This window comes from Candoia aspera, chromosome 1, assembly GCF_035149785.1.
Source record: "Candoia aspera isolate rCanAsp1 chromosome 1, rCanAsp1.hap2, whole genome shotgun sequence".
Classification (NCBI taxonomy): Eukaryota; Metazoa; Chordata; class Lepidosauria; order Squamata; family Boidae; genus Candoia; species Candoia aspera.
The window spans coordinates 222,513,648-222,537,200 of NC_086153.1; the positions used below are offsets into that span (position 1 = coordinate 222,513,648).

General features: G+C 42.7%; 1 protein-coding gene across 1 annotated transcript in view; it reads left to right on the forward strand.

The window, feature by feature from the left end:
- Positions 1-538: 538 nt before the first annotated feature.
- The window catches only part of CNTNAP5 (contactin associated protein family member 5), a 317,159-nt gene continuing 294,144 nt past the window's right edge, over positions 539-23,553 (forward strand). Inside the window, exons 1-2 of the mRNA XM_063309182.1 lie at positions 539-578; positions 1,248-1,358. Coding sequence (XP_063165252.1) covers positions 539-578; positions 1,248-1,358 — 151 coding nt within the window. The remainder of the gene's footprint in view (positions 579-1,247; positions 1,359-23,553) is intronic.

Here is a 23,553-nt window from a genome sequence, read left to right on the forward strand (position 1 = left end):
TCACCATTTGCAACCTTCCCTGCTGTTTTCCCACAAGCAAAATCAATGAGGAAGTTGGCAGGAGGTTACAAGCTACTCCTGCAAGTTGCTCCCACTCCTACTGCTTTTTCTCCCAAGGACCCCCTAGGCAGCATGGGGATCTTGTACTCCATAGCACTTGCCTGCCTGCACTCCATAGCGCCTGCCCACCCGCCCATGGCACCCACCTGCACTCAGTAGTGCCGATCAACAGGACCCACCCACACTCTGTGGTGCCCACTCATAGTGCCCACCTGCCCATCCACACTCTGTAGCACCAGCCCACGGTGCCTGCCCACCTGCACTCCATAGTGCCCACCCATGGGACTTGCCAACCTGCCCATAACTCTTGCCCACTCGCCTGTAGCTCTCACCTGCCGGCCTGTTTGCAGTCATGTGAGGTCCTTGATAAATGATCAGTGTGGTCCTTGCTTAATGACAGCAATGGGGATTGCTGGGATAACCATCACTAAGAGATGTTGTCATGTGACATCACGCTTTACAACTGCATTGCTTAGCGATGGAAATTCCAGTACCAATTGCCATTGATGGGGACAGATGTCAGAGAGCAGAGTGAAGGGGGTGGTTCCACGGAACTGGCAGAACAACGTGAAGGTTGCTGGCATGGAGCAATTCAGGCCACCTCCCTGATGCACATCACCATGTCCTACATTGCCTACACGCTGCATCTTGAGGCAGGATATTAGAGGAAACACTACTTTTAGAGCGTAGCACCTGAAGCAAGCCCTGGGCTGTCTCACCTGTGGGTAGGAACTGATATATATGTGGAATCATGTGGATGAGCACTTTGGAAAGCATTAGTGGTCATCCTCATGGTAGAGCTGCAGAGACTTGTCTAACACATACTTTTCTGGTCTCACAAATTTGAGTCCTCCTTTTGCAACATCGTCTTAGGAGGCTAAACTTACAAGACTATATTCTCTTAGAGGTAAAGTGGGATATTTCACACCAAATCTGTTGACAACTGTTGACGAAAATATTATATATATATATATATATATATATATATAAAATATATATATATATAGTATTATGCATATTTTTGCAGAGAATGTTATTATCAAGCTTGTTTCTTCTAAGGTAACTCCTTAACTAGCAAGGAACCTGTACAGAAATCAAATAGCTTGGTGGGGGAACTATCCTGATAGGCCAAAAGTGTTTTTCTATTATACTTCATGCTTTCTGTTCTTTTTTGTTTTGTTTTGTAGATAATTGTGAAGAGCCACTGGTACTCTCATTACCTGCAACAGCTTTTGACAGTTCGTCCAAACTCTCCAATAGCCACAGCCCCAGCTTTGCAAAGCTCATCAGACGGGACGGTAAGGTCACAGACTGTTATAATGTTGCCACGATGCATAATTCTTTGGTGCATTTTTATATACATCCTTGAGTCAACCAAAGTTCTCTTAGCAGTTCCCAAAGGTAGTGGTAACTCAACTTTGGAAGTATTGATGGAAAAGGAGAGAAACTGAAGAACAATGGGATCTAACAATTGTGAAACTGATCATAACATTCAGTTGCACTACTTTGAAAGATCTCTGGTTTCCTAAATCTTTTTCTTGCATTCTGTTACTAGTATGGAAGCAAGCCAACATGTTTTTGTTCCAAACTGCCCTGGATTAGCAACAACTATTTCCCACTCCTCATAGCTTCCTAATCCTAGGAGCTTTGATAATGCTGATGAGGAAAAGGAACAACTAATAGGCTTTCTGATTTCTGATATGACCAGAATTGTGTTGAGAAGGAGACAGATCCCTTATTTTTTTAAAAAAAAAACATTAAAATCAATCAATTCACAATTGATTAAGGAATAAATATTACCGTCTCAAATCAAAGGAGGTTTTCCATCAACCATACCACAGCTCAACATTTCACCTCTCTCCTGGATATCTTACCTAGATTTCTGCAGGCTTCTGTTTTTAGGATGTGCCCTCATTTATTAGTCCAGTAACTCTATCAGTAAAAGAACAGATCTTCTGCACAGCTTTTCCTGTAAACCACACAATCAGTGTCTCACTTATGCATCGATAACTATCTGACTCTCTCCTGTTCTGTGTCTACTGCTTATTTGTCCCAATTACTGTATGTGTATGGCTGTACATGTATTATAGTATCAGACCAAATCAGTCCACAAAAAAAATGAAAGCCTCTTAATTGAAGGTTATAGGATGTAATCTACCATGCTTGTCTAGTGCAAGTTGGTAGATAGATCTTTTCCAATATTCCAGTTTAGAACTGAGATAGAGTGACTGGTCCAAGCTCATCCAGCTGGCTTCTGTGCCTAAGGGCCTTAACCACTACGTTGCTGTCTGTGTCCCTGTCCCTCTGTCTAGAGTTGTAGAGAACGGGCCTTCTATTCAGAGCACTACAATATCCTGGAATACATATTTAAAAGATGAAAGAATTAACAAAGATGGCAAAATTGCTTTGTTTGATTAGGGAAAAGACAGTAACTACATTTATCAGTGACTGGAAACCCTTTATGGACTTTTTGCTGAAAACAAATCAGCAAAACTTGTGATTTATGGGTCTGATGATTAGAAAGGATAAAATATGGAAAGAAGGGAGCCACACTGTAATCTCAGAGAGAGAGAGAGGACAAAATATAAATACATTTAGAAGTGCTGTAAAGAAGATTGGAAGCCACTCCTTTATATCTCCCCACCTTTCTTCTTTGCCTTTTTTCTTTTTTTCCTATTTACTTACCACTTTTCTTTTACTTTCTTCTTCCTTTAAATTTGTATTGTTTTTACTTTGTAAAAACTTCTTCAATAAAAATTAATGAAAAAAAACATCCTAAAATACCTATCTATATAAAATGCTCAAATAGTGTGAATAATATGAATGGGAGCAAACCCATGGGCCTCCATGCACCAGGAATTTATCACAGGTTGGCTACAGGCATTACTTTGGTGATTATCAAAATGCATTAATGTCCTGATTAACTCAGAGGAATCATTTGGTGGAGTCTGGCAACTGGAAGGACAACTTGAGCTCAAGGGAAGTAACTTGAGTGTTGGCTGTATGCCTATCCAGTTGTACACCAGGCAGCTTCTCTCAGCCAACATCAGCTGCAATTACTGCAAAATCAGGCTGCTTCAAGACTCATGTTGTACTCCATGTATTCACTTCCCAGCTGGCCCATGTGCAAAAACAATGATCCAGAATGTGGAACGATCACCATACTTGCTCAGTTGCCATCTCTGTTGAGTGAATATGCAATACCTAGTCTCAAACTGGAGCCAGGTTGGAAGCTCAGTTGTTTTTAATGATGCCCAAAATATTTGGTGTAGACATTTCAGATGTATTAGGAGCCAAAGCCTTTCAGACATCATAACGACAGTCCAGAATATCTCTATATTTAGTTGGAGGCAGCAAATACAGATGGTTTATCATACTAGAAAAAAAAAACAATAATTGCAATCAGAACCAACTGAGATCCTTTTTGCTGCTTTTAACTATGAAGAAATGGCTTATCAGAGCTGAGAGATGATGGCTTCCATGATTAACAACTTTCCTGCTACATTGATCTGAAGAGATCAGATGGTAAAGATTTTCAATCCAGTTTAGTTTAGGACAGAACAAAAAGACTGTAAGACAAAATAGCTTTTTGTTTAGTTGTAAGTTTTTAAATGCAGTGTAAAGTCTTAGGCATAAATGGTTCCAATCCAAAGTTTCTCATGAATTCAAAACTATGCATTCTCCTTATGCTTTAAATATCTACCACCTAGCAGATTCAGTGAATAGATCAATCACCTTAATGAAATTCTTACAGTCTTCTTGGAGTGGTCTGGGTGGCAATAGGCAGAAGCTAACAGGCTACATGATGTTATGGATGGGAACAGTTGAGAAGGAAATTTCTTATAGTCTTTGGCAGCTGTATCTAGTGCCTCTCAACTGCAACTCCCAACTGTAATACAATCATGTTTTTATTATTTAGTTATTAACTGTTATGGCCAGTTTGGTCTAGTGGTTAAGGTGCTGGGCTAGAATCCAGGAGACTGAGAGTTCTAGTCCTGCCTTAGGCATGAAAGCCGGCTGGGTGACCTTGGGCCAGTCGCTCTCTCTCAGCCCAACTCACCTCACAGGGTTGCTGTTGTGAGGAAAATAGGAGGAGGAAGGAGTATGAGGTATGTTCCCCACCTTGAGTTATTTATAAAAGTAATAAAGGTGGGGTAAAAAAAAATCTTTTAAAAAACTGTTATTCTTTGTCATGCATTGGCAAGATTGGGTGGTTTATATTAAAATATTAAAATACAATTATACTATAATTTTGTAACATAGTTGAAATATGAATGTAAGTCTCTCTTAGGTTTTAATGCTGTGCTTAGAATAAAGATTTTGGTGACTCAGTGTAGTGTTTCCAAATAGCTGAGAAAGGAATCTGATGAAACCAATTCTGTGACAGGTAGAAGCCCTAATGTACAGCAAAAGCCTCTAGTATTTTTTTCACACCAAGTTTCAGCATTAACTTGGCAAAATAAGTCAGCAATATATTTTTGGGTCTTCCTACTTCCTTCTGCCAAGGCTCAGAGAGTGGAAGAAACTATGTGTAGCTCTCACTTTTGAGAGGATTCTGTGATACGAAACAGTTTGCTTTTGAGGGGAAATAATTTATTATGGCATGCTTTATGAAAGCTGTCTAAATGTAAGCCCTCCACGTAGGGTAGAGATAAAGATGTTAAGCTTCACTTAACAAGGAACTGAATGAGCAGCAAGCTATGAAGGAGTATTTCTAAAAGATAAGATCCTAAATGGTTAACTCTTAATATATGAACAGAAGAACAAAATAAGGTCAAGAATTTCTGCATTCCCAAGTCATTGAGATGATGAAGATTTGGGTCAGATGTAGAAAACCCATTTCCTGTTTAAGACCATACTATATAGCAGAGGTTACCAAACTTTCTTGGGTCAAGATGCCCTTAGTGTCTCAGTAATGCTCTCATGGCACCCCTAAGCCAAAACTGCAAACTATCTCAGGTTAGTAGTTTGGCCAGGGTGTGACACATATCAAGTACTGCTGTTTCCCTCAAAAATTTAAAAAATCCCGCAGTGCCCCTGTGAGTTCACTATGGTGCCCTGAGGGAACCACAGCTATATGGGTTACACTAAGTAAGTTCATGTTCTAATGTAGTTCCCTGTTAAATAAACCTTTGTTATCCCACAAATGTCCTTTCTCTATAGCCACAAAAGACAACCCATATACTGTATGTTAGCAGTTGCTACAATGGCCCGTCTCTCCTTCCATCTCATACGTCACTGTTTTCAAAGCTAAATTCAGTTGCAGAGCAAAAACAAGTTTTGACTTGCAAGAATCAGCTAACAAAGTATAAAAGTGAAGTTCATACACCTTTGTTCAAGCTTTTTAGATTTGTATTTGAAAAAAGTTTGCTTCTATTGGTATTCTGAGCCTTTATTCTAGCTTGTTGCCATGATCAGGTTGTCATGAAAATTTCCATGTAGGCACCAGGAGTTGAGTGAGAACCAAAGAAGTCACTTCCCCAGCATCATGATGCTCCTTCCAACACACATTTAGGAAGTAAATCTGGATTAAGTACCTTAAACCAATTATTGTGGTAAGGTGTCACAGCACCTTCTCAGCACCTTCCTAGCACCTTCAAAAAACTTCAGCTGGTCTTGGAAATGGAAACCTGTGCACCAGAATTGTACATGTTCAAATCTTGCATTTGGTATTTTCCTTCTACATATTCCTGTATGTTTTATACAATTACACATTACTTCTTCTACAGATGCACTTCCTTAATAGATAATTATGGAAAGATCCGCAGCAAGATTGCATTTTTTCTCCTATTTTGAATTAGACCAAAAATGTTCAGTTCTGGATTCCCAAGTTGTCATAGCATCCCTTGTTCAAAAATATGACTAATTGCTTCTCTTGGTCCTGAGGAAAGAAAATGCTGTTGGAGTAGAAATAGTGAAGTTGGACATTGTCCTTTTACTTTAAAGCAGCAGATTTCAACTCTAGCAAATGAGTATCTTGTAGGAGTTCAACATGCCTAGGGGAGTTTCTGTGGAATAAGGGGGAAAAAAGAACAGTTTTAGTAGCTCTGTTGCATCTACAATATTACTATGAACATCTCTGGAGCAGAATCTGAATCTGCAGGCATCTGCAGGATTCCTTGGGGGCAAAGAAGGTTTGAACAATACTGAAAATGAAAACAACAGCTGATACTATATTGTTTGATTCGATGCATTTTTTTCCAGTAGTAGTCTGGAGAATAAGTACAGTCAGGAAAGCATAAAAACAGATGTTTGTACAAACACTTTACTAGCACTTCACACAGGTGGGCCTTTAATTTCTTAGGAACAGAGTATGTCTCCTGGGCCTCCCATGCGGCCTAGGAGGGTTTCTGTGGAATAAAGGGGAAAAAAAGAACAATTTTAGTAGCTCTGTTGCATCTACAGTATTACTGTGAACATCTCTGGAGCAGAATCTGAATCTGCAGGCATCCAATTTCTCCCTGCTTTTTTTTTTTAAGAGTTGGACATTGAAAATTAGAAATGTTACATTTTAAAATTGAATATTCCAAATATCTTGAAACAATGGTTATTTGCTTCAGGTAATATAGTTAATGTTGGTGATTTACAATTAAAGATCATTTATAAAAGGCAACTTCGATAGCTCAGAAGAACATTTAATCTGCCTATATGAATTATAGAAAATGACTATTAAAATAAGCACAGACATAATATTCCAAACTATTATTTTGACCCCAAACCCCTTATCACCTGTGCAGTAGCCAAATTCTGTGTTGGCGCAATGAAAATAAGGCATAACTAGTTATAGAAATAATTGCTTCTGTTTTATTAACACATACTAGCTATCTTGTTTTTAGGTGATATATATTTTACTTCATAGTCTGTAATATTTTAGATTTACACTTACACAGATAACTAATGCACTATTATAGCAGTATATGTCACATTTTTATATGTTATTTTATCTTTGTTATGCTAGTATTTTATCTCATCTATTTCATTTTACTTTAGTGTTGTTGTTTTTTTAATTTTTTTTGGTGGCCATTGATGGAATAAACTATACACACACACATGCACACACACACGTCAGAGGTTTGACTTGTGACCCCCAGCAAGGGAACAACACCATCTAACTACTGGCCAATAACCTGCCTCCCCACAACATGGAAAGTCCTATCAGGCATCACAGCTGCCAAGCTGCAGGACCACAGAGGCCAGTACATGAGCACAGCTCAGAAGGGCACTGGGAACAACACCAGAGGCTCCAAACACCAGCTGCTCATACATAGAACAGTTGCCTGACACTCAAGGTCTAGACAGAACAATCTGAGCAGAGCCTGGACTGACTACAGGAAAGCCTATGACTCAGTGCCACATACGTGGATCTGTGAATGCCTGGCACTATACAAAGTCAACAGGATGCTCAGGACCTTACTCAAGAACTCAATGGAACTATGGAAGCCAACACTGCAAGTCAACTCAAGGCAGCTTGCACAAGTTGCCATCAAGTGCAGCATATACCAAGATGATGCACTGTCCCCACTGCTGTTCTGCGTGGGCTTGAACCCCCTCAGCCAGATTATCACAAGAAGTGGATATGTATACAAGTTCAAGAGTGGAACTACCATCAGCCACCTCCTCTACATGGATGACATCAAGCTGTATGCTAAGAGTGAACGAGACACTGATTCATTGATCCACCTGACATGGATGTACAGTGAGGACACTGGGATGTCATTCAGACTAGAGAAGTGTGGCCGGATGGTAGTAAAGAGAGGGAAGGTAGTTAAGACTGATGGGGTGGAACTACCAGTAGGCCACATAGCAGACATACAGACCAGCTACAAGTACCTTGGTATCCCAGTCACATGGGAACCACAATGAGGAGGCAAGGAAGACAGCAACAACCAAGTACCACCAAAGGATAAGACAGGTCCTGAAGAGACAGCTCAGTGGGAAGAACAAGGTCCATACCATCAACATGTATGTCCTGCCAGTCATCAGATACATTGCCAGTATAGTGAGCTCGCTAAAGGAAGACATGGAGGCTGCTGATGTGATGACCCGGAAGCTCCTCACAATGTACAGAGGCTTCCACCCCAAGTCCAACACCCAGAGACTGTACACCAGATGGAAACAGGGCAGGTGGGGTCTGGAGAGTGTCAAAGCCACTGTCCTGGATGAGGCCCAGAGCATCCAGGAGTACATCAGTAAGATGGCACCCAAAGATGAGTTGTTGAGAGAATGCCTGAGGCAGCAGCAGACATGGAAGGAAGATCAAGCAGAGGAGGTGCCATGGCAAGACAAGACCCTGCATGGGATGTACCCTCGACAGATAGCTGAGGTGGCTGACCTTGGGAAATCCTACCAGTGGCTGGAAAGGGCTGGACTAAAAGACTGAGGCACTGATCATAGCAGCACAAGGACAGGCACTAAGCACCAGATCCATAGAAGCAGGGGTCTACCACACTAGACAGGACCCAAGGTGCAGACTGTACAGAGAGGCCTCAGAGACAGTCCAACACATAGTGGCAGGGTGTAAGATGCAGGCAGGAACAGCATACACTGAATGGCACAACCAAGTACCTGGCATTTTGTACAGGAACATCTGCACAGTGTTTGGGCTAGACCCTCCCAAAGCCAGATGGGAGATTCCACAGAAGGTTGTGGAGAATGACAGGGCTAAGATCCTGTGGGACTTCCAGATCCAGATAGACAGGCAGGTACTGGCCAATCAACCAAACATTGTGGTAGTGGACAAGGACCAGAAAACAGCAGTGGTGATAGAATTCCAGATTTTTGCAGTTGAGATCTGGTAGCCCTACTCTGAGCAGCACTGAAGAGAGATCCTAGCTAACCCTTACTTTTAGTATGGTTATTTAATGAGAAATGCATTTAACATAAAATCTGTACTATTTTCTGTATTATCTTCTGCTGTTTCCTTCTCTCTCAGCCTCCAGTGAAATGCAGATATATTTTAAACTCAGTCCCTTTTTCCCTATTCAGATTTGATGAATCCTGAATGTAATAGGAAAGCACTAGACAACATGGCTCCAAGATATTAAAAAATTAGCAGAATGTAGTGAACAATATCTCAAGAAGACATTTCAAATATTGTTCAGTATTTTAATTAAAATATAATTTCTAATTCCAATGGGTTATTGGAACATAACTGCATCTAGGAATATATGAAATTCCTTGATGAAATTTTCCTAATCTCAATGAAATTCATTTAAGTTCTCCAAAATTTCCTCAGAGGTTTTCACTAATTCTTCAAATACACCTGAACTTTGACATGGACCGAAGTTGAACAATATTTGAATCTAAATCAGAAAAGCTATATCTCACTCCAGTGCACATACTTGTCTCCTAAATTATCATCATTAGTTGGGGATACTAAAATTGCAATAGATGGCTCCAGAACAATGTTATTAGAGAGGAACATTAATTCAGATATGGATTACATTTACAACTTAGAATAAAGATTCATAACATTAAAATATTACAGAAAAATATATATTCATTTATACTTTTACCAGTTCCATCACACTGATTTCTTCTAAAATGATTGTTAACACCTACCTCTGTCTCTGCGAGTGTAATTTGCATCTCTTTGTGTGTCATGTTGCTGAGTCCTAAAAACCAGAAAGACTGTCTCTTTGTCTTACACATGCTAGAGTGGGTTTTTATGGCCATATGTCAAATAAGAAGCATATCATTAAAAAAAGACATTTCTCAGACCACATGAAGCATCCAAATTGTGGTGAGCAATGAATGGATCTCTGGCAGAATTTGCCTTTCTTTGTGCCTTATCTCTACTTTCCTAAGGGAAGGGAAAAGATGTTGGCATGCAGAGCTTATATTGTAAATAAGCACTGTAATTTTACAGGAGATTCTAGAATATTGCAGACAATGGCAGTAGGGAATCTAGGCAGAACAATAAAAACAAACAATTGGCTGAGCAGCTATTAATAAGGGAATCAAGTAATTGAAATATGCCTGCGGTATAATCTTCTGTCTGGGCTTTGAACCTGTCCCTCTCTTATTGCCTCTACATGCTATGGCTGAGGCTGTAGTAATAATTTTTCATTTTCCTGGGCCTCAACAACTGGCATGTGCTCTCCAGAGTTTATGTATCACAAGGGGATATCCAGTGAAACATGGCAAGAAAGAAAGAATTGCATTCTATGAACAAGCCAAAATATTCAGAAAATATTTTGTGAGAGATTCCCCGCCTCTCCCAGGGAGAGAAAATTCAGTGAAATACTTGTGAGGAGAAGGAAAATAGAAACCTGCCTTCAGTTCTTTCTACATTAATTGCGCAAATCAACAAAACAATTCTGTTTGGAGAAAAGCAAAAATATTTACTTTGGAAACTCTTGCGACATCTGGCATTTCTGCAAATTAAGCAGTTTATAGCATATCTATATGGCTTTCGACAGCATAAAGTATATTAAAACCTTGATCTCCCCCTTCTCTTATATCTATTTTTTTTAAAAGTTATTTGTAACTTTGTAAACAATTACAAATTGATTGATTAATTATGTGCCATTAAGTTGATGTCAACTCTTAACAACCACATAGCTAGATTTTCTCCAGGTAGAACCATCCCTGACCTGGTCCTTCGGATCTTCCAATGGTGAACTCATTGCTGCTATAATTGAGCTGGTTGTCCTCTTCTCTTTCCTTCCACCTTTCTCAGCATTACAGATATCTCCAGAAAGCTACTGTAGGTCTTTGCATAATGTGTCTGATGTATGAGAATTTGAGCCTGGTTGTTTGGGCTCAAGTAAAACCTTTGAGTTGATTTGTTCGATACTGCATGTGTTTGCTTTCTTGGCTATCCATAATATTGTCAGGAGTCTTCTTCAACACCAAATTTCAAAGGCATCAATAGTCTTTCTGTCCTGCTTCTTCAAAGTCCAACTTTTGCTTCCATAGTGTATCACAAGGAAAGTCATTGCCTTCACAGTTCTGATATTTGTAGGAATCAACACTCCCAGCATCTGAATATCTCTTTTCAAAGGCCTTTGTGACTTCTCTACCAAGTGCTTGTCTGTGGCATATTTCTTGACTGCTGATTCCTTTTCTGTTGATAGTTAATCCTGAAAGGTAGAAGTTATCCACCACTTCCATACTGTCATTGTCACTTTTAAGGCTCAGGTCTAATCTGCACTGGACCTTCCTAAACATTATTTTGCTTATGTGTGAAATTAAAGATATCGTATGATAGCTTGACACTCTGTTAAGTCTCCTCTTTTTGATGTTGGTATGTAGGGTGACTTACAATCTGTTGGCCACTATGTCATGCTCCAGATTTACTAGCATAGCTTGGTTAGAATCTTGACTGAATCTTTTTCTGTTGCTTGCCATGATTCTGGAGATATTCCATCAATTCCTGTAGTCTTCTGACTTGATAATGACTAGAGTGTAGACCCAATTTCAGCTTCTATTACTAGGGATTCTTTTAAGTACAGAATATCTTCTAAGGTATTTTGAATGTTAAAATCTTTATTGTATAGAATTTCAGTATACTCCTTCCCTGTTTAATCTTCTTTGGATCAGTTGCTATCTGTCCCTCTGGTGAAGTGAGCTTCAGCTCACAAAAGCTTATGTCTTTTAATAAAATGTGTTAGTCAGAAAAGATGCTACCAGACTCCTCCTGTTTTTGTTTTTGTTTTGGCCACTATAGACTAACATAGCTCTCCTCCTACAACATCTGTCCATTGGCATACTTTAGCATACCAATTAAAGATTGGAATCTCCTGAGTTCAAAGATCATTTGCAAGACTTCTATTATTTTTCCATATCTGTTTTTATCTTTGATGTCTTTACAGTTGTTTTAATGCTGCTTTTTGTCTCTTTTAGCAATTCTCTGAAATTCAGTTACTTCCTGAGACCTTTATCAGTCTTGGCCTTGATGCCTCTTTTCTTCTTGACAACTTCCACTGTTTGTTTTGACATCCAGTTAGCTTTCTTCTGTTTCTTGATCTTTGGTAGTCTGTTTTCACATTCATCCTTAATAGCTTCTTTAGATTAATTCCACCCTTCCTCTGATTCCCTATCAATGAGTTTCAGGACTTCAAAATGATTCCTGTTGTGCTCTCTGAAAATGTTGGTATATGATCAAGATCATATTGTGGAAACTAGTTGGCTTTTTTCTTCCACTTCAGCTTAATTTGAAACTTGTGCGTGAGCAGTTTGCGATCTCTTCCACAGTCAGCCCTTTGCCACATCTTGGCTCTTATAGCTGAAATCTTGTACCTTCTTCTACCAGTAATATAGTCAGTTTGATTTCTATGTACTCCATTTGATGATGTCCACGTATATAGGCATCATTTTGATTGACTGAAAACTATGTTAGCAACAAAGGAAACACTGGATTGGCAAAAATTGATAAGTTATTCTTCTCCTTCACTTTGGTTTCCTAGGCCATTCAGTCCAACCACATTTTCCTCCTTAACATTTCCCACTTTGCCATTGCAGTCTCCAACCACAAGCAGTATTATTATTTTTATTTATTTTCTATCCTGCCTTTATTATTGTTATAAATAACTCAAGGCAGAGAACATACCTAGTACTCCTTCCTCCTCCTCTCTTCCGCACAACAACAGCCCTGTGAGGTGAGTTGAGCTAAGAGAGAGGGACTGGCCCAAGGTCACCCAGCCGGCTTTCAGGCCTAAGGCGGGACTGGGACTCACCATCTCCTGGTTTCTAGCCTGTTCCCTTAACCACCTTGTTCTGTCAATTCCAAACTGATGATAAAACTCAGAAAACTATGCTTCATCTGCATCACCAGTTGAAGCATAAATTTGGATAATCAACCTATTAAAGGGTTGACCTGTCATGCAAAGGATCGTTACCTTGTCGTGGTGCTGGAGCTTGAGCACCTCAATGATGCCATGAGCTAAACCGTGAAGGGCCACCCAAGACGGGAAGGTCATGACAGAGAGGTCAGACTAAATGCGATCCCTGGGGAAGGTAATGGCAACCCACCTCAGTATTCTTGCCGTGAAAACTAAATGGATCAGTACAACCAGAGATATGTCGGTATACCATCGGAAGATGAGACCCCCAGGTCGGAAGATGGTCAAAATGCTACTGGGGAGGAACAGAGGATGAGCTCAACTAGCCCCAGACGTGATGACGCAGCTAGCTCAAAGCCGAAAGGACGGCTAGCGGCCGACGGTGCTGGTGGTGAACGGCGAATCCGATGTTCTAAGGATCAACACACCATTGGAACCTGGAATGTAAGATCTATGAGCCAGGGCAAATTGGATGTGGTTATTGGTGAGATGTCAAGATTAAAGATAGACATTCTGGGCGTCAGTGAACTGAAATGGACTGGAATGGGCCACTTCACATCAAATGACCACCAGATCTACTACTGTGGACAAGAGGACCACAGAAGAAATGGAGTAGCCTTCATAATTAATAGTAAAGTGGCTAAAGCAGTGCTTGGATACAACCCAAAAAACGACAGAATGATCTCAATTTGAATTCAGGGCAAGCCATCTAATATCACAGTGATCCAAATATACGCCCCAACCACAAATGCTGAAGAAGCTGAAGTAGAGCAGTTCTATGAGGATCTGCAGCACCTACTGGACAACACGCCTAAAAGAGATGTTATTTTCATCACAGGAGACTGGAATGCTAAGGTGGGCAGTCAAATGACACCTCGAATTACAGGTAAGTATGGCCTGGGAGAACAAAACGAAGCAGGACACAGGCTGATAGAATTTTGCCAAGACAATTCACTCTGCATAACAAACACTCTCTTCCAACAACCTAAGAGACGGCTTTATACATGGACTTCACCAGATGGACAACACCGAAATCAGATTGATTACATCCTTTGCAGCCAAAGGTGGCGGACATCTGTACAGTCGGTAAAAACAAGGCCTGGAGCTGACTGTAGTTCAGATCACGAACTTCTTCTTGCACAATTTAGGATCAGACTAAAGAGATTAGGGAAGACCCACAGATCAGCTAGATATGAGCTCACTAATATTCCTAAGGAATATGCAGTGGAGGTGAAGAATAGATTTAAGGGACTGGACTTAGTAGATAGGGTCCCGGAAGAACTCTGGACAGAAGTTGGCAGCATTGTTCAGGAGGCGGCAACAAAATACATCCCAAAGAAAGAGAAAACCAAGAAGGCAAAATGGCTGTCTGCTGAGACACTAGAAGTAGCCCAAGAAAGAAGGAAAGCAAAAGGCAACAGTGATAGGGGGAGATATGCCCAATTAAATGCAAAATTCCAGAGGTTAGCCAGAAGAGATAAGGAATTATTTTTAAACAAGCAATGCGTGGAAGTGGAAGAAGACAATAGAATAGGAAGGACAAGAGACCTCTTCCAGAAAATTAGAAACATTGGAGGTAAATTCCAGGCCAAAATGAGTATGATCAAAAACAAAGATGGCAAGGACCTAACAGAAGAAGAAGAGATCAAGAAAAGGTGGCAAGAATATACAGAAGACCTGTATAGGAAGGATAACAATATCGGGGATAGCTTTGACAGTGTGGTCGGTGAGCTAGAGCCAGACATCCTGAAGAGTGAGGTTGAGTGGGCCTTAAGAAGCATTGCTAATAACAAGGCAACAGGAGACGATGGCATCCCAGCTGAACTGTTCAAAATCTTGCAAGATGATGCTGTCAAGGTAATGCATGCTATATGCCAGCAAATTTGGAAAACACAAGAATGGCCATCAGACTGGAAAAAGTCAACTTATATCCCCATACCAAAAAAGGGAAACACTAAAGAATGTTCAAACTATCGAACAGTGGCACTCATTTCACATGCCAGTAAGGTAATGCTCAAGATCCTGCAAGGTAGACTTCAGCAGTTCATGGAGCGAGAATTGCCAGATGTACAAGCTGGGTTTAGAAAAGGCAGAGGAACTAGAGACCAAATTGCCAATATCCGCTGGATAATGGAAAAAGCCAGGGAGTTTCAGAAAAACATCTATTTCTGTTTTATTGACTATTCTAAAGCCTTTGACTGTGTGGACCATAACAAATTGTGGCACGTTCTTAGTGGTATGGGGATACCAAGTCATCTTGTATGCCTCCTGAAGAATCTGTATAACGACCAAGTAGCAACAGTAAGAACAGACCACGGAACAACAGACTGGTTTAAGATTGGGAAAGGAGTACGGCAGGGCTGTATACTCTCACCCTACCTATTCAACTTGTATGCAGAACACATCATGCGACAAGCTGGCCTTGAGGAATCCAAGGCTGGAGTTAAAATCTCTGGAAGAAACATTAACAATCTCAGATATGCAGATGATACCACTTTGATGGCTGAAAGCGAAGAGGAACTGAGGAGCCTTATGATGAAGGTGAAAGAAGAAAGTGCAAAAGCTGGTTTGCAGCTAAACCTCAAAAAAACCAAGATTATGGCAACCAGCTTGATTGATAACTGGCAAATAGAGGGAGAAAATGTAGAAGCAGTGAAAGACTTTGTATTCCTAGGTGCGAAGATTACTGCAGATGCTGACTGCAGTCAGGAAATCAGAAGACACTTAATCCTTGGAAGAAGAGCAATGACAAATCTTGATAAAATAGTTAAGAGCAGAGACATCACACTGACAACAAAGGCCCGCATAGTTAAAGCAATGGTGTTCCCTGTAGTAACATATGGCTGCGAGAGCTGGACCATAAGGAAGGCTGAGCGAAGGAAGATCGATGCTTTTGAACTGTGGTGTTGGAGGAAAATTCTGAGAGTGCCTTGGACTGCAAGAAGATCCAACCAGTCCATCCTCCAGGAAATAAAGCCAGACTGCTCACTTGAGGGAATGGTATTAAAGGCAAAAATGAAATACTTTGGCCACATAATGAGAAGACAGGACACCCTGGAGAAGATGCTGATGCTAGGGAGAGTGGAAGGCAAAAGGAAGAGGGGCCGACCAAGGGCAAGATGGATGGATGATATTCTAGAGGTGACGGATTCGTCCCTGGGGGAGCTGGGGGTGTTGACGACCGACAGGAAGCTCTGGCGTGGGCTGGTCCATGAAGTCACGAAGAGTCGGAAGCGACTAAACGAATAAACAAACAAAGGGTTGACAATGGTGTCTAATTTATATTATTTGGTCCCTGATTACATTATATCCAAGTACCCTAATATATCCTTCCTGACCATGAAAGTAGTAAGAAGTATAATATCCTGACTGAAAGTGTCCAATTCCAGACCATTTCAGTTTGCTGATGCCTAAAATGTCAATGTGTAGTCTGTTAATTCCATCTTTTACTGTGTTGAGCTTTCCCACGTTCATAGTTCTTACATTCCGCATTCCCACTGTAATTCAGTCTTTGCAGCTTTTGATTTTCTTTTCCCACATGACAACATCAGTAACATGATGTCCCAAAGTCTTTAATCTAGCACTTCATAAGCACCTTTAATACTCCAAAATATCCTCAGCACTTCCTCAATAGCATGTTAAGTGCCATCTGACCTGAGAGGTCCATCATCCTGTACTGTATAACAATCATGTCTATCCATGTGGCTTTCTTGGTAGAATCCAGGAATGGCTTACCATTGCCTTCTCCTGCGAAGTATGGAATGATAACTTTGCCTTTTTCGCTAATGTGATCATTGTCCTAACAACCAGGAAACACACTGAGACAAGGAACTGGTCTCTAATATTTATTGCTAGTACTTAACAGGAATCCTAACAAACTGAAGAAGCGTGGGGAAAACCCCGCCATATAACCCCCAAGAGTTAAGGTGGTCCCGATCTGTGTCTCTTTGAATGGCTGAACAGTTCCTCAGTGCTACGCATGCGCTTGACAGTCTGGGTGGGAGCCCCCTGCCCGCCATCCTTACTCATGACAATCATCTTCCACTAGCATCATCTCCCATTAGCTTCCTGCATCACTGCTTCCTATTATAGGTACCTGCTTGCTTTAGGTGTGCAGTGGGCTGACCTTCATGCTTTGGGTGACTCTGCTGGGATTATATACTCTTGGCATTGTAATAATATTTCCACCAGTGAAACCGTCTTTTTGGTATTGGTAGCCATCAATATAAAACTATACTTCCTTCTCCTAGTTAATTCACGTAACTGGAGCAGGTAATCTTACCATACTGGAGGCGGTGTTTTAATAAAAATATATATAGCCTAAACTGAAGTCCCAAATCCAAATTGTGGAAATTTTATAGAGACGTAGAAAAAATAGTAAGTTCTCTCAGTTTCCAATCTTAAATTTAGTTCATTCCATCTCAGTGATATTTTGAGAAAGTTTTTTAAAGAACAAGTTCATACAAAACACAGTACCATGCAAAAGTTTTAGGCAGATGTGAAAAAAACACACACCTGCCTAAAACTTTTACACAGTACTGTATATGTATATATTTCATGAGGAGATATATCCGCATGCATGTGTGTGTGTGTGCGCCTGCATAAAGCAGAGTTTTATGTTATTTTCATAAATATATGCATTTCTGCACCCACTGCATTCATAAACATGCACACACACACATATGTATGTATGTAATAATTTAGGTTGATTAACATTTCAATGCAAGCCAAACAAATTTCTTCCTCATGCCTGATCTAGATTCTGAGGAGCATCTAGCTGTCCATAAGACATCTGGTAAACAAGATTCCTCAGCACTTATGGAGACAGCTAGAAAAAGGCATTACGAGAGTTAAGATACACATACTGTACACACACAAACATCAGTCATAAATGACTACATGGGACTGGACATATCTGTGCAAACTGAATCTGTGTAATGATTGCCTACTCTAATAGACTCACAAGCAGGAACTTAATGATATCTGATTTATTAAAGAATAGTATGCAAATACAGAGAAAGCTGAGAATGAGCAAAAGCGCGCCAAATACAAACTAAAAACCCTCGGCTCAAACATAATCCCTCCCCTCGCCTGTCCTAACTTCCAGGAAACACGCTGAGACAAGGAACTGGTCTCTAATGTTTTATTGCTTGTACATAACAGGAATCCGAACAAACTGAAGAAGCGTGGGAAAAACCCAGACATATAAACCCCAAAGGTTAAGGCGGTCCCGATCTGTGTCTCTTTGAATGGCTACCTAATTCCTCAGTACTACGCATGCGCTTAACAGTCTGGATGGGAGCCCCCTGCTCGCCATCCTTACTCATGACATCACCCTGCCATTGCAAACTCCCCCCCCCCCCAGGTGCTGGTAACCGTTTCTGCTGATGTCCTGGGAAAGGAACCTTGAACACACGAGATAACCCAAACACATTCCAATCCAGCTACTAACATATAACAATCCCACGAGATGGAATCCTCCTCCCCTCCCAGACGAAACACTCATCAGCCAAATGACATGCGAAATGTTACAATGTAACGGTAACATTGGAACGGTGAACATGACATACCGCCCCCCCCAAAAAAAACATTAAGGAGCAGGTTTGAGAGGATAAGTGAGATGAAAGCGTTGAACTAAAAGAGGAGATTGTACATCACAGGCAGACACCCACTCAGGGTGGGGAAAGTGTTTCCACTGAATGAAGTACTGCAGAGTGCCACGTAGTCAGCGAGAATCAAAGACCTCCTTCATCTCAAAATGCTGCTGTCCGTCAATCATGATCGGAGCAGGAGGTGGGGGTTGTGGATGCCAATGATCTGAGTGGTTGGCAGGCTTGAGTAAGCTGCAATGAAAAACAGGATGTAAACATTTCGGATTGTGTGGCAAATCCAGTTTAAACGTGACCGGGTTCACAACTCCCACAATGGGAAAAGGACCAACAAACCTAGGAGCCAACTTCTTCGAGGGCTGAGGGGACTTAATGAACTTGGTGGAAAGGTAGATCTTTTCACCAACTTTAAAAGCAGATTGAAGGGCTCGTCGCTTATCAGCGTGCAGTTTATAGGCAGACTGGGCATCAGCCAACGCCTGCTGAATCACTGGCCACGAATCAGCCAGTTGAGCAGCCCAATCAGAAGCAGAGCAGGGCTGTGTGGGGGGTTGAGGCAACTCAGGAATGGGAACAAAATCCCGGCCAAAAACAGTATGGAAAGGGGTGTGCCCTGTGCTCTGATGGATGGCGTTGTTATAAGCCACCTCAGCAAAAGGTAGCAGATCAACCCAATTATCCTGCTGATAGTTGACAAATGCCCTCAAAAATTGCTCCAGAGTTGAATTAAGAGCCTCCGTAGATCTGTCAGTCTCCGGATGCAACGCAGTGGACAACGCCTGCTTGGTGCCCACCAGCTTCAAAAATGCCTTCCAAAAGTGAGAAGTGAACTGTGTCCTGCGGTCCGTGATCAAGCGGGAGGGGCTGCTGTGAATCCGGTAGATGTGGATTAGAAAAAGGCGGGCCAATTGCTGTGCAGACGGAGTAGAAGCACATGGAATGAAATGGGCTTGAAAAGTAGTCCTTTACCACCGAAATCACAGTCTTTCTCTGACTAGGAGGCAAATCCACAATGAAATCCATGGAAACCTCCTCCCAAGGATGGGAGGGGCTGGCCACCGGCTGCAGCAGCCTGTGCAGTTTACTCCCCTTCCGTTTTGACATGGCACAGACAGGACAAGAAGCAACATAACTTTTTACATCACGTCTCAATGTGGGCCACCAAAATTGGCGGCGTACCAGATGCAAGGTTTTGACAAACCCAAAATGACCAGCCACTTTATCATCATGAGACCTAATCAAAATTTCCCTTCGCAAACTGTCAGGGACATAGAGGTGGTTTTGCTTCCAAGCTAAGCCTCTGTCAAATGTAACATTGTCCCTATTCGCTTGCAACCAAGTGTCAGATTTCAGCTCTAGCAGGAACTGTTGTTGCAATTGTGATGGAATTGGCGTCCTTCCCCCAGCCGGTGAAACCAAAGCTGGGGGCAGCTGTGCACAAGTCTGACTGCATGTGACAGCTTGCAACCCCAATTGGGGTTCTGTCCACAGTGTACCCACAACGTCAGGTGCCTGGACCGAATCCTGGGGCAGGCGGGAAAGCGCATCAGCCAGGAAGCTTTTCTTGCCTGGAATGAATTTCAACTTAAAGTCAAAGCGACTGAAAAATTGAGCCCAGCGGATCTGCTTAGGACTGAGCTTACGGGGAGTGCTGAGGGCTTCCAAATTTTTATGGTCAGTCCAAACCTCAAAAGGACATTTAGCCCCCTCTAAGAGGTGGCGCCATGCCTCCAAAGCAGCCTTGACTGCAAAAGCTTCTTTCTCCCAAACATGCCATCGCCTTTCTCTCTTGGAAAATTTTCAGGACAGGTACGCACAGGGCTTCAGGCGGTCATCAGCATCCACTTGCAGCAAGAGCACTCCAATTGAGAAATCGGAAGCATCCACTTGAACCACAAAGGGTTTAGTGGTATCAGGGTGTTGAAGAATGGGTTCAGCAGTGAACAGGCTTTTAAATTTGTCGAAAGCCAACTGGCATTCAGGTGTCCAATTGAGCAATGCCCCCGGGTTCTTTACCTTACGTGTGTCCCCCAACCCCTTCATATGTAACAAGTCAGTGAGAGGCAACACAATTTCTGCGAACCCCTGGATGAATTGGTGGTAATAGTTGGAAAACCCAAGAAAACTTTGGAGCTGCCTGTGGGTACACGGGCGCTCCCACCCCAAAATAGCTCAAATCTTCACAGGATCCATTTCAATGCCCTTGTCAGAGATCCTGTACCCCAGGTAGTCAAGCTGAGTCTGATGAAATTCACACTTAGAAAGCTTAGCATAAACCTCAGCCTTTCTCAGTTTGCTAAGCACCTGTTTCACCAAGCGCTCATGTTCCTCCTCCGTTTCAGTATAAATCAACACATCATCCAAATAGACCTGTACACCCTTGAACAAATGTTCATGTAACACTTCATTGGTCAATTGCATGAACACCCCTGGTGCCCCCGCCAACCCAAAAGGCAAAACTTTAAACTGAAAAGAACCCAGTGGACAATTGAAAGCAGTCTTCCATTCATCCCCCTCCTGTATGCGGATACGGAAATAGGCTTCCCGCAAATCCAGCTTAGAGAAGATTTTCCCCTTAGCCAGATGTGCTAACATGTCTTTTATTAATGGCAGAGAATATCTGTTTAATATCCAGACCGCATTTAATCCGTGGTAATCTGTACAAAGTCTCAATGTCCCATCCTTCTTCGCTCGAAACAAGACTGGGGCGCCCACTGGTGAATTTGCTGGTTCAATAAAACCCCTGGCCAAGTTTTTGTCCACAAACTCCCTCAACGCCACCAGTTCCTTTTGTGTCACGGCATAGATTTTTGGTTTGGGCAGTTGAGCATCGGGGACCAACTCTATTGCACAGTCAGTTTTTCGATGGGGTGGAAGTTGGTCCGCTTCTTTCTCACCAAACACATCTGCAAAGCTTTGGTATTGCTCCGGCAAGCCCTCCAGTGGTGTGACGGTGAAATGTGGGGTTGCTGCCGCCGCCCTCCCCACTGCAGCCTCCAGAGCCTCATCCTCCCCAGGGGCTTGACAGAAACCATCCCCAAAAGTCAAAGTCCTGTGCACCCAATTTATATATGGGTTTTGTTGGACCAACCAAGGAATCCCCAGAATGACTAAGGGATGCCCCACAGGCACCACCACAAATGGCAGCCCCTCATGGTGGCTTCCCATTTGCAACACCACCATGCCCGTGAAATGGGTGACTGGTTTCCCCCCCCCCGCTGTAGAACCATCCAGCTGGGTGAAAATCATGGGACGTTGCAGTGGAAAGCTGGGTAACTGCAAAGCAGCCACCACGTCAGGTTGCATCAAGCAACGCGAACACCCTGAATCGATCAATACCCAAACTTCAACGGTTCTTGTGCGGGAGCCTAACTTCACTTTAACGGTCAGTGTGGGATAGTTGGCACTCACCGAAATATGTTTGTGCCCATCCTCCACCACCTGCCCACAGGCGCTCTTTAGAGCAGGTGGCTGGCGTTTCCCGCCGGCTGGTGTAGATCGGGCTCCCCTCGCCCCTGAAGTAAGGAACCTCCTCCACTTCAGTTTCAGCCATGGCTGCCTTCATTTTCCTGGGTAGGGAGGGAGATTTCCCCGACGGCTTCCCCAAACAATCATCGGTCTTGCCCTTCGGGCCCGCCGCTGCTCGGTGACCTTCCTTCCCACATTGGAGGCATTGCCCTTTCACATAGTGGCGCTCCTTCTCCTCCTCCCAGGCACGTTGACCGGACTTTCCAGTGGGCGCAGCAGTGTGGGAACGCTTGCTGAGCCCGGAATATCTCATCACCTTCCTGTGAGCGAAGGTTTCATGGGCATGCTCAGCCTTCCCTGCCAACTGTATCCATTCATACAGGGTATCTGGGTTGTCCCTGCTGAGCAACCACCTCAGGAGCTCCGTATTCAGACCATCCTTAAAAAGTTCTATTAATGTGGATTGAGACCAATCCTCAACCTTCCCAGCCAGAGCCTTAAATTCCAGAGCGTAGTCTGCCACCGATCGTGGCCCCTGGCAAAGCTCCCTCAGCGCCCATTTTGCTCTTTCTTTAGCTAATGGGTCTTCGAAGTGTAGTTTCAATGCCCACAGGAATTCTTCGAACTCCTCCAGCTCAGGGGCATCCGATTGACATAACTGCACATACCAATCGGCAGCCCGCCCCTTGAGCTTAGTGGCAATGGCATTAATCTTGGCTCTTTCTGAACGAAAATACAGTTCCCATTCATCCATATAACTCCTTGCATTGGTAAGGAAGAACGATAGCTTAGTTGGATCTCCATCAAATTTAACGGTAAAGTCCTTAACCCCCACTCTGGGTGGTCCCATCGCCACAGCTGGGAGGTCGGGCTTCCTTTTAGCTCCCAGGGATCTCTGCTCTTGAGGAGGGGACCTTGAAATTCTCACCCTCGGCACCCTTGCTTCCTCTCTGCACCGGGTCCTACTCCTTTCCTCCGGGGAAGGTGGGGGCAAAGAAGGAGTCAAATGCCTATGACTAGACTCCTCTCTCCTCCTCTCCCAGGGACCCCAGTCCATGGACATTTTCTGGAACATAAATTCTAGTGACTCCAATTTGGCCTCCGCCAGTTTTATACGGTCAGGGGTTTGGGAATCCTCCTTTCCCTCCTGCCTCACCACGGTTGGGGACATCGGGTATCGCTGCTTCCAAGACGTTTTGGATGTCCCTTGTAGGGATCCCTGTGTTTCATCCCAGGTGATCAGCTCACCTGGCGACTCACCTTTCGGTTCAGGGGCTCTTTTACCTCCAACCTCGTCTTCTCCCAGGCTGGAGCTTGACATCTCCCGAATCTCCGAGAGCTCCTGAGTAGGGACCCTCTCTGTTCTTATCACCGTGGAGTCGGGTTCCCCTTCATTCTATTCCTTGCTTTCTGCGGTTTGGGGATTTGTTTCGCTCATCGCTAGCACTTTTCCCTCACAAGATAAATCTGGAAAGGGGCTAAAGGAAAATTTTTTGAGATTCTCAGCTTTATGTAATGATTGCCTACTCTAATAGACTCAGACTCACAAACAGGAACTTAATGATATCTGATTTATTAAAGAATAGTATGCAAATACAGAGAAAGCTGAGAATGAGCAAAAGCACGCCAAA